Source organism: Semicossyphus pulcher, unplaced genomic scaffold, assembly GCF_022749685.1.
Source record: "Semicossyphus pulcher isolate SPU_LCO1_2020_fin unplaced genomic scaffold, fSemPul1.0.p SCAF_1, whole genome shotgun sequence".
NCBI lineage: Eukaryota > Metazoa > Chordata > Actinopteri > Labriformes > Labridae > Semicossyphus > Semicossyphus pulcher.
In genome coordinates, this window is record NW_027211603.1 from 28873915 (window position 1) to 28886536 (window position 12622).

The 12622-nt window shown below is 43.3% G+C and overlaps 1 protein-coding gene across 1 annotated transcript in view; it reads right to left on the bottom strand.

Annotated features, from left to right (window-relative positions):
• Positions 1 to 12622, bottom strand: part of ntrk3b (neurotrophic tyrosine kinase, receptor, type 3b) — a 229834-nt gene that overhangs the window by 91235 nt on the left and 125977 nt on the right. Inside the window, exons 8-10 of the mRNA XM_069657671.1 lie at positions 8151 to 8456; positions 2410 to 2465; positions 243 to 345 (exon numbers count right to left, since the gene is read on the bottom strand). Coding sequence (XP_069513772.1) covers positions 243 to 345; positions 2410 to 2465; positions 8151 to 8456 — 465 coding nt within the window. The remainder of the gene's footprint in view (positions 1 to 242; positions 346 to 2409; positions 2466 to 8150; positions 8457 to 12622) is intronic.

Sequence of the window (12622 nt, forward strand, 5' to 3'; positions counted from 1 at the left end):
TTAATCGTCCACAGGGAAAAGCTTTTTTCCCCAAATGAGTCCTCTCGGGGATCTGACTTGAGTGCAGTATCAGTTTGGACGTGTACAGTAGCTGCATATGTACATTTTCAAGTGAACAAAGGTTTTTTTTGAAGAGAAGATTAACTGGGGGATTGGACTCAATGATGCAACTAGCAGAAAGGCGTAGAAACAAAGCTATCTGTCTGCCTTGTCTGCCCGTCTGACTATCTGTGCAGACTTACCTTTCATACCGAATTTGGAGCGTCGGCCGTATTTGTTGATGAGAACGAAGAGGACGAGGAGGAGGACGCAAGCGAAGCCCGCCAAACCCACGGCGATGGAAACCTGAAAGAAAGGAAATGATGTGTCAGACTCCGGCAGCAAACAGACGACTGTGTTCACATCATAATCCTTTCCAGATTTGTGATCACCTTAAATTCTGCAAATCAGCCTTTAATCTGCTAGATTGTGATAACTGCTTTCTCAGAGATTACAGCAGCTGCCTCGGCTCTGATGTTTTCCAGCTGACAGAATGTTATTTAAATATGATCCTCATCTCCCGCCAGATTTATGCTCAGTGCAGCTTTGGAAAGAAAATTTAGCATCTTCTTAAAAGTCTCCGACTGGCTCCTCATCACTGCAACTATTATTTCTGATCATATCAGTCAAACTTTGAAATCGGACTAATTTAGATATGAAGATGGCAAAGACTGAATACTGTAAGTAATGCAGGTATAGACTGTTCACAGAGTAGAGTTTACTTGCAACAGGGTTTAATTTTCCTATCATTAATGCAATGTTTAATAAACAGCAGATCGCTCACTCCCTGAAGAGTAATTGTCCAATCAAAGCTTTGCACACTTTTTACCTGCAGCTTGTTAAAGCCAGAGACTGTATATGCAGTGCCTAAAGCCTGCATTCTTACTGATTACCAGCAGGGGGCAACTCTTGAAGAAGTAGGATTTCATTGAACTAAATATGAAAATGTCCCTACCTCTCACTTGATTATTAACTCAGGAAACTATTCCTACAAAGTGTATGCTTTTAATGGCTACATTCAAGTCTTATTTAACACAACACGATCGGCCTTTTATGAATGATGGTCCCTTTCAGAGTTAAACCGATTATAAAACAGGTAATGGTTCAGAGCATGGCTACATATGATTGAAAAGGTGCTACTACAGCACCTGTCCCTCAGGATAGAAGCGTATCAGTGCGAGTCCACCGTGTCTTTTATGGTCACTTCTAGTCCAAACCAATGACTGTATATAAAGATGGCCGACATGCCTCCATCTACTCTCATTGTACAAAATTGAAGCCAAAATTTCTCTGGGATAGGTGCTGCCATCTTGCGCTGGTGACATCATTTGGAGCCAGAGTTGCGCAGTAGAGATCGGTGGGTGGAGCCGCTGTAGCCACTTCCACTAACCAAAACATTTAACTGAAAAAAACAGCAAAGATCTCGCACGCCGGCGTATTCAACAGCAGAACAGCTTCTTGTGTTGGTCTGAAGCAGACGTTCACAGGTATGTAAACTTCAATGACTGTAGTGATTGTTTTAGTTACGTCTCCTCTGGACGTTCCTCCTCTACTCTACTAATCCGGAACAGATCGGCTGCAGGAGCCGAATTTGTCAACAGAGCTGTCAATCATCCTTTTTACAGCATCAAATAACTTAAAAATAAACGTATCAGAACACTTGGACGTAAATCAGCATGATAAGAACTAACTATAATGACAGAAACCATGTTTGAGAAACACTTATTTGACAAGTATTTTGATTTTATAGTTTGACTCATGTCCCATCTGTTAACATGGAGGAGGCGGGCTTTATGACCTATACTGCAGCCAGTCAGCAGGGGGCGATAGAGAGGGTTTGGCTTCACTTTTAGGGAGCTGTAATGTCGTCTATCTTTTTATACAGTCTGTGGTCCAGCAAGATAAGATTAGCATGCATGCAGATACCAGGAAAGTGGAACTCCCACACTTCAGGGACTGCATTATTAAAGCTATCAATTACACCTGAGCAAATGTCCTCCATTACAATACCCCATTAAACATGCTAGCATCTTTTCCCATCTACAGAACTATGGTGGAAAAACCACACAGACTCCCATATTACACAACATTTCAAAGCAGCAGCTCACACTGTAGCATTGTGTTACTACGGTCAACATCATTAGGGCCCGAACATACATCTTTGAATAGCGACTGTACCGTGTGTTTGGTGTATTGTTATCTTTGTGCCTCAGCGCTGCAAGTCAACACACAGTACAAACCCCTACAAGGGTCCTCTGACAGATAAGACACGCATTAGATTTGTGTTGCAACACGCGGCAGCTCTGTGTCGAGACCACAGGCAACATCTTTAACAGCTGTTTCATCAACATCATTAAGCAGAAAACTCACCCCAAATGTGTCTTCATCTGGTCGGCCTAAATTTTCATCTGACGGCGTCGAAGTAACTGCAACACAGAAACACAAAGCAGGCATCAGACGCTGTGATGAGAATCAAACTTTAATGTCTGTGGTTTACTCCCACACTTATTTACAGTCAATATCCACACAAAGCCACACAGGCGTATTATTTTCAGATAGCTGTCAGATGAAAATATGATTTTTTCCTCATTTATACTTTTCTCCTTTCTAATAACTCTTCAAAATAAGAGCGCTCTTTATATTATTCTGAGTATTGAATAAATGTTACATCTCTTGCCTCCTTCTAGGAAGTGCATTGATGTGAAAAGGAAGAACATTGCCTTGCCTCAAAGGTTGAGACAATGTGAGAAAATGTTGATGAAAAATGTATTCTTATGTGTGAGGCTGATAAAAGGCTTTCTGTTAGAGGCCTTGAGTGCACGCTGAAGCCTGTCACCTGTCTCAAGGCTGATAACCACACCTCACATTTAGCATTAAAACAGATCCAAGCCAAAGATGAAAGGTTCAGAAAATACATGATTATAATTACACAGATGCATGCTCAAGCTTTTACATATATAGAGAGACACAGACTGAAACAAGCTGTTTTAAATCAAACACATACAGGAGCAGGAGTGCTGAAAAGAAGCTCAGAAAGCACCAAGAGATACATTAGGTTAAATTAAATTAAATGCACCCAATCAACTCAAACTTAACATCTGTATCCGACATATAAGACCCATTGTGGACTGAGGTTTGGCAGCAACACTCTACAATCTACAACAGTCATATTAGGGCTTCTGTTCCACTGTTTTCCTTCTTGATGAAAAGCCCAATTCCGTGGGAAAACTGCAGACCTGGAAACCCATGCTTCACATCCTGCATTTTTATTTATTTTTTTACTATAAAATATTTTCAAGACTGTCGATTCTCAAAAATCTAACCTAACAAATAATTCTGTTTTTTTCATTTTCCATATTGCTTCGTTACGTAGTGCGTGCTCCACCTCGCTGCTCACTGCGAGGACGAAGGAGAAGTGGAAATGTCGGCCGCACGTGAGCGCGACACATTACGTAAAAAGGGCCTCACACCCCCCCCGCGATTGCTCTGATCTTGACCACAGCCTTTGTATGATCAAATAGTAATTTCCAGCCTATCTGTTATTTTAACTGCAGGACGCTGCACCTCGCACTTTGTATGGATGGAGTTTAATGATGACCCTGTTGTGTGTGCTTAATCTGACAGCTGTAGAGCTAAGTGTGTGAGAAACGAATGATTGAAGACAACAAAACCGTGATCGCCTGATCACAAAGCTGTTAGACGGAGCTGTTTTTGGCCATTCTTCTTCTACAAATGTGTCTCTGTTTTTTTTGCCCTTTTAATGCTTAGAGAGAGGACAGTGGATAGTGACGGAAACAGGGCGAGAGAGGGGCAAGGACACGCGGCAAGGGGCTGAGGATGGGAGTCAAACCTGGGTCCCCCTTCTTTGTGTATCTTTTATGATGATTTCTATTATCTATGTCTGTATCTATCGACTGACACGGCCAGAACAAGCTTCCCGTGACCTGCTCAATACGATAAGATGACTCCAGCACCTTTTTGTAAGGTTCTGAGAGCTCTCAAAAACATGCTGCCATGTGGACACAGGCCCTTAATGTCTCAAAATGATCCTGAAATCCACGCCTTGATATCAACACGCCACGCCTCGAGAACAGTTTCGTCAAACCGCAGCGGTCTGAGGATGTGAGGAGAAACCGACAGAGACAGAGTCTTGAAATGAAATGAGCTGGTGTCAGGGAAACTCCAGTGTGAGGCCTCCAGCCAGGACATCAGAGAGTAATTGTGGGCAAATTAATGGCCACATGGTAGACTGGCTGCCAGTGGCTCAGACACACACAGTACACTGCAGTGCATCGCTCTGTGTGTGAGTGTGTGTGCCCTTTAACTACCATCTCTCCCTCCGTCATCCCTCTCTCCTCTCCTCCCTCGGCCCTCCTCTCTCCTCAGCAGCATTAGTATCAGTCAGCCTGTCACTCTCCCTTCCACGCCTGAACTCCCTCACACACCGCGGCTATAATGTTTCACACTCCCATCACCTAAACACCTCACCTCACCTGCCTCGCTCCCAGCAGCTGTGTGTGCATGTGTGTCGCTGCCTGCCTAATGCAGCTCGCCACACAGTCCGCCTCCATCCATCTCCGTCCCTGGCCGCGCTGCAGCTTTATAATCCATGGCTGATTAAAAAGAATGGCCTAATATGGAGATGGAAGAAGACTCTGATGAAGGTCAGAGATCAGACCAGCCTACTTTGTTTAAGCCGTCAGCTGCGAGGCTGCCACAACAGCCTGAGGCCAAACCACACATCATACACCGGAGATTTACGCAGCAGAGTGAGCGCCAGCCAAAGCATCGTTCCAGCAATATGACTGCACTCACCGCTTCACACACACTCACACATCACCAGCTAACGGGGTGGGAAACTTGTCTGTTTACACTGTGGCTGATTAGTAAAGGGTTAGATAAGAATAAGTATTATGCACGCCGAATTTCAGATCATTCTCATTAAAAAGAATAACTAAAACACAACGTTTACTGATGAACAAGTGGCCATTAGCTTGGTTGTCTAATAGCATACTGTAGCTACTGTAGCTTTGTATGGCAGTCTGACTTCAGATCTCAAGACATGGGCACAAAGCTCTGTCCATTCTGACTGTAGTGAGAGCAATGTTTGGAGCTTGATTTTTTTTTTTACCTTTAAAAAAGCAAAACAGAAGGAGAGCTTAAGTGTAAGGAATGTGTGTTTGCCTGCTCAAAATGTTAGCATTTCATTACCTAAAGTTGTAACCTGGTATAAATTCCAAGATTTATTCTTACTACAGTAATTTGTGGGGTCAAAGGTTACATTAATGTCCCATTCATGTCCAGCACATCCATTGTGTAGAATTTATGCACAGCGTGGGACCTACTCCAGAATGCCACTATCACAGAGTTCAGGCTAACGTTAGCAGTATGTCTTTTTTTTAAAGAGGGGGTATGATGCTGTTTCACATTTTCGGACATATATGTTACATATATGTTAAACGTGGGTGAAGTTTCAAATCTGTAGGTAATATTATGTTGCAGTGATCCCCTGCTAAAAAAGTCTCTGCTGCTGTGAACGCTCGCTTTCAGACAGACGCTACACTCTGTGATGTCACAAAGTGGAGGAACTCTATATTTGGGCATCTGCCCAAGACACAGCAGAACTTCCTGCCCCTGGCACAGTCCAAGGACATGCCCACCCAGCAGCTCAGTCCGGCTCAGAAATGTTTTTCCCTTCACAACTCTGCTCAACGGCTCTGCTTGTCCAGCTGGTTAAGAATGTCTTGGGGAAAGTGTTTCTCTGGCCGTGACGGAAAGACATCAGTGTTTACTTTCCCAAAGGACGAGAACTCCAGACATTCATTTCAAATTGAAAATGTGAAGTTTCCTCTTTGCCGAGATCTCTGTAGTAGGGTAGTTCTGCCCCTCAGCAGGCTTCAGAGAGTTGGCCAATCAGAAGCAAGCTGGCTTTTAGGGGCGGGTTTTCTTAAAGGGACAGGGCTGACTGAGTCATTTCAGGCAGATGCTGTATCAGGGCCTGCACAGAGCACCAGTGTGAGAAACATGATGAGTTTTTTTAACTGTAAATTATGCTAAGCTACTCCACAGGTATCACAGAGTGAAAGATGAAGCTTGAAATGAGCATAATACCCCTAGAAAAGGTTGGTCAGTCTCCTAAAGTCTGTCTTTCTTATTTAAGTATTTAACCTCAACAGACAAAACAGGGTTATGTCAGAATGAGACAACAGTTGGATGTCACATTTTGCCTACCATCATAATATCAGGACATAGTTGCACTAAAGCACCATATCATGTACTGTAACCATCAGGAGCATAGAGACCAGAGCCTGACCAGCCGATAAGGGACAGATATATGGATACTCTCTACACAGAACACAGTGCTTTGATGGATTTGGTAATGTTCTCATCGAAGAGCACACTTCCACTCCATTGTTCACAGTACTGTCTGCAGCACATGTAGCAGAGCATCACACCTGAGCAGACGATGGACCCCACTTTATTGTGGTTGATAATAATGTATGACTATTCTTTGATAGTTATTTGTTTAAGAAAGCAGCCTTCTGAGGACCTTGGCAGAGTAATATTGAAAAAGTCTGTTTCATTCCAGCTCTATAATCCACCACATCACCTGACATATTGGTATCCTGTGAATTTCCCCTCCTTAATCAATATTACCTCTCTCAAGAATCCAATATCAGTCAGGCTCTATTAAAGACACTTTTACATTTGTTTACTTTGCTTCCAAAACAACTGAATTGGTAAATCTACCACTGTTATTAACAGATGTAGCAACACTAACTTTAGGTCTTAGCGAATAGTTTACAGAGGCATCAAATCCCAGCTGCTCGAGGAGAACTGCTTACTAACCAGCTGAAGCAAACTCTGGTTGGAAAGGAAACCAGCAAGGCAACGCTGTAGGATGTTTTGAGGCATCAAATCCCCCTAAATTCTAGTGAAATTGGTCAAACATGAGCAAACTAGAGGCTGCTCCTGTGCTCTAGAGACCTTAGACAAGCACGGGCATTAACATGATGTACCCAGCATTGACCACAACAACCTAAAAGAAGCAGGTTTTTTACTTTTCCAGTTCAAGTCTCTTGACTGGCTGCGAGGATCCGAGCAGCGCAACAGAATGAGTACCTCTGCCCGGTCTTTGCAGACATCTTGTGATGCCCTTTAGCAAAGCACATGGCATGAACGCAGCATCTGGTGTGTATTCTGTTTCCCAAAGCCTTCCTGGATTAATATTACCATCAGGGTCCAGAAAATTAAGCAGCAATGCTTCGAGCTCGCTATGAACAACAACACAAAGCAAACAAATTTCTCCATGGTTACCATCAGAAGAGCGATATTTCACCAATACATCTGTGTGTGTGTGTGTGTGTGTGTGTGTGTGTGCATAATGACGCCAAACAAACAAATAGTAGAAGACAAAAAAACGTAAAGGAGGAAGAACAGCAGGGTTGGATTTGAACTTCACTCACCTATTTCCATTATATCTGCAAAAGAGAAGACAGAGAGAGTCACGCTATGTCAATAACTGACACGAGGTATTAACCTTGGAATATTGACCATGGGGAGAAATTTGCCGGTCTTTGTGGGTTTATTCCCCCTCACTGTGAACTCAGTATGAACTGCAAGAGAACAGTCTACCTGACTGAACTGTGGTTGAACCCTGGCTGTGATCCAGCCAGCAGGGATCAGCTCCACAACCTGCACCCTGTGAAGGGAGATTTTAATAAAAACTAAAAGCTCCCAATTGCTTTTATTCCCCCACCTGGAACAGAACCTGTAATTCTCCCAACAGGTAGTTTAAACGAGAAATTCAACTAGTCAAAGACTTGTTCCAGTCGTAATGCTCATCCAAGAAGTGGGCCATATCGCTCTTTTGGGAATCAGGGAGTTACTTGGCAGGATTTCTTCTTTCTCCTGTGCTTTTATTCTAATCTAAATCCAGAGGAGTGAAAGGGATGTTCAGGCAGTAAAATGTGGTAATAACCCTTGTATAAATGCCATTTTACCCATGAGTATACTCTCAACTGTGATGATAGGGACAAAAGTGCTGCCAGCTGCCAACACTGCATCACACATCAACCACGAGCAGAACCCAGCACACATCACCCACTCACCCTTGTCATCGATTTCTGGATCCACGAGGAAGTGACCATACACCGTCTTGGTGACCGTGCCCAGAGGGTTGCTGGCCTCCAGGGTGTAGTTTCCGTTGTTGATGTGCGTTGGGTTCTGGAAGGTCAAACAGCCCTCCAGATAGTCCTGGTAGAAGTCCATCTCGGTGCGGATGTACTCGTTCTGGAGGATCTCCTTGTGCTTGTGGAACCAGCGCAGCTTAGGGTGGGGGTAGCCGCGAACCGTGAACTCAATGCAGGTGTCGTGGCGCTGCTCGGGCTCAGCCAGTCTCAGGATGATGGGAGGAACTGCAGTGAAGAAGGAAAGAGTTAATGTCACTTACATGAAAGACCATTTGTATTTTAGGATGGGTTTAACCCAATTGAGAATTTTGCAAGTCGAATTGTCCGGTCCTCTTTCTTCAGTTTAGCACCTTACCCCCGTAACTCCCCTGTAAACCTACATGAGTCACATGTTTTATCTGCCTTTCATAAGCACCGGCTGTAAGCTAAACATTAAAAAATTTCCAACAACCTTTTAAACGTTTTATGTCACCATTGTTTTTAACTATACGTAGTCATCTGGCATCTGGAAACAATGAAACAAGCTGAGCTAGAGTTGCTCCGTCAACATTAATCTTCTTTATTATGTTTTTTTTAACTGATTCAGTTAACGTGTTCATTGTTCTGAAGTGGACGAGACTTCTGAGGATAATTTGCCTCCCTGTAACACTGCCTGTATCCTAACCTAAAACAGGCTGGCAGCTCGGCTCACAGCCCCTCCTGACCTCCTGCCAAAGAGCACTGCAGAGAGTGGGTTTTGAAAGTGAAAGGGGAAACACTTTAGCTCAAGATCTCTGAACTGTTACCGTGAGCGTGTTCAAAGCGGGCCAGGCTGTTGCCCCAGCATTGCTCTGTGTACAATGTTGCGGTTGAGATTCAACAGATACAACGCAGGTCGACCCAGGGTCTTCTTGACAGATTAAATTCAGGCATACCGACACTTAAACCACAGCATGAGGAGACATTAGCCTTACTTTGTGTTTAAACATACGTATTACAAAGACCACAGCTGGTTAGATTTGTTCGGGGAAACGTGACATTTGGGAGGCAGGTTTGTTGCCTGCGAGTGACAATAAGCTTTTTACTGTGCGTTACATACTGCAGCAGAAAATGTTGTGGTGAGGAATGGGAATAAATGGAGGGATTCCTCCTGCTTGAAATAGACAGAGAAATCTCCTCTGCATAAACAGGCTCACAGCCTCTTTCCTGACATACAGAAACACACCTCTGAATCCACAACGCCGCCAAGCTGAGAGGCAATTTATCACTTTAATACCATCAGATACATTTCATAAACAATTCATCCACTGATTTGTCTTTGCAATGAGTCACTCTGCAGCTACATCATCAAAAGGAAATATTTGGCAGACAGTAATACCTGGCAGTGTCTCTCCGTGTGTCTGTTCTACATACCAGCCGCCCCCCCCAACAAACCTACTCGCCCACCTCCACCGCTCACACTCACACACTCAGAATGCACCGATGATTTCACTGTTCCTGTGCCTCAATGAACACAGTTCCTATATGCGTGTGTGAGTAATCCTACTAATGTAGCTAGATGCTGGTTGCATGTGTGTTTAAGCCCTGCAGTTGCACCAGCTTCATGCGTTTTGCTGCTTAATAGTGAATTAAACAAGAAATATTATTCATGAACAGCACTGTCATTTATTAAATAAAAATACAAAATACTTAGGTTTCAAATATGGGATTGCATGGTTAGATTAAAGGCATAGCTAGGACTAGGAGTACAGCTGAGGAAGACCTGGAGAGAAGTTCTTCTGAGTGTTTCTTCCGTTTAATGGCATTCCACTGGATCGCTAGCATGGATAAAAGGTTTTCTAAAACACACTGCCAAGATGGGGTTAAAACACAGAGTGGAAATAGTCACAGAGATATTTCGGGCTGGGTCAAAGTGGTAACCAATATTTTCATGGCGCTGGAATGGGTTAAAAGCTTTCTATTATGGTTGTGATGCAGTCTTAGCTCATACTGGACTTTTGCTGTGATGAGTTATTGAAATTGAAATTAATTAAACTGCATACAATTTACCACACACTTTGAACATGAATCTTTTGGAGATCCTGGGAATTTTGAAGAGCAGGGCATTTGCCTTCATAGTGTACTAGTAGCTCTACTACTTTACCACTGATCAAACAAAGCGTACTTGTAGGATGGGAGAAATAGCTTAATCTACGAAACACTGGACTTCAGAACTGTAACTCACTTCATGCAGCGATCGGCCAGCCGCACATAGTTCAGAAAGAAGCTTGTAATTTTTTTCGCTCTTGACACAACTGTTCTTGCAACACTTTGAATGTCTTGCAGGAGAAACGGCCCTTTTAATGCCTTACAGTGTAGCTAAAACAGCTACATATAGACTTTGAGTTGGACACGTGTCATACAAACTAGTTCTTAACTAGGGCTGGGTTTAAAAAGTAAATTTCTATGATTCGAATCAATTCTCATTTGAATGACCCAATATCTATGAATAAATCCTGAGATCGATTTCAAAATTATGTGTAGAAATGTGGCTCCTGAACGCAGCACAACTCAGCACATCCCCCCGAAACACGGCAGTGAGGGACACATGCCCAGACTTGTTTACTGCACCTTCTACGGAGACATCAGTGATCCCCGACGGACTCTTTTTTATCGTGTGTGCGTCCATGATTATGTAAGTTAGTTTTGCACTGATGTTTATGTTACGCTCTGTTAGTGTCAGCTTTGGCCGCAAGTGTTATTTTGGCAGGTTGTTGTACAGTACGCCTTTCCCCTAAAACTCTTAGTGTTGTGTGGTTTTGTTCTTCATGGTATGAGATCTCGTGGCCAAATCTCGCGCAAGTTGAAGCCCAGTTTGTTTAATCAAAAACATGAGCCAGATGTTCAGACTGAAAATCTGGCTCATGGAAAAAAGTTCAGAAGCTATCTGATTTATTACATTGTTAATATTGTGTTGACTGCTGTGTGTTTGTCATGTTAAATTAAAAGTACATGATGTAACTTTGGTTAACGTTTTTATTGTAAACCAGGTTAGAGGTGCACTGTAACTGAAATTCCCCTAAAGAAAAATCGATACCCAATCGAATGGAATTGAGAAATCCTCATCAATACCATCCCTATTCTCAACCATCCAAACCCCACTTTTACTGTAAATTGTGTGTTATCATTAATAGGCAGTGACAGACTGCGATGTATTCATCAATTAATGATTGTCAGAAAAGTTGATAATAAAAGTGTCTGTCAGTACCTGCTCTGGTTGTTATAACTGGCATTAATGGTGTGCCAGTGGAAAGCTTATGTCTCTAAACCAAATAATCCTCCAGGAAAGAGACGAAAAAAGTATTTATTAGTGTTTGAAAGCTGTCATTTCATGAAGTGCCTTGGTGACATTGTTCCTGCTAGACAATAGTGACAATAAAGTCATTCATTTGAACTAAAGGCTAAGGCATGTGTGTGTGTGAACGTGTCGGTGCGGGGGCGTGTTCGGAGCTGTGATTTTGAGTGCAGGAAGAAAGAGAAAAGATAAAGATGAGAGAAAAGAAAGACAGAGGAGGGAGGAAGATGGGCATGAAGTGAAGGCGGTGTAGAGCAGCCCGAGGACAGAGGGAGAGAAAAAGAGAGGAAGAAACAAAATTCTCCGGTTGACGGACAGTTAGGGGCCGATCCATTTTCCCCTCAGCGTGGCTGTCAGCCCAGTCTCAGTCAATACAATACAAATCAGCACAGCGCTCCTTACTGGCCTGTAACAACACGGCGTCCTCGTGGAGCTCATACAGATGACAGGCTTTGATAACTACATGGCTTTGATCAGTGACAATACAAGGCTAGTTGTGTCTACGTTATCTAGTGCTAACACTGGTGGCATAATTCAAATGCCATGTTTCAGCCAGACTGCAGATAGGACATCATGGCTGCCGGTGACAGGAGAGGCAACACGGGACAGATACAGCCACACAGTCCCTCAGGGTTTAACTACACTGTGATGAAGATTTGAACCTGTTAGAAGCAGCACAGAGATATCTCCAGATAGAGTCAGTCATCTTACATCCTGATTTGCTACTCATGATTAAAGTTAAAGGATAGTTTGAACTCTTGCAGTGGGGTTGGAAGAGATACTTATCAATAGTCAGTGTATTATCTGCAGTAGATGGCAGTCAGCAGAAGCTAAGCAATGTATTGCTCCTGACCTGGGTGGCACGGCAGTGCAGTGGTTATCATAGCTAGAAGGTTCCTGGTTCGAGTCCTGGTTCAGATGAAGTGGAATTCGCATGTTCTCCCCGTGCATTGCATGGGTTCCCTGCTGGTACTCCGGCTTCCTCCCGCAGTCCAAAAACATGTTCGTTAGGTTCAATGGTGACTCACTAAAATACCCCGTAGGTGTGAATGTGAGCGTTAAAGGTTGTCTGTCTCTG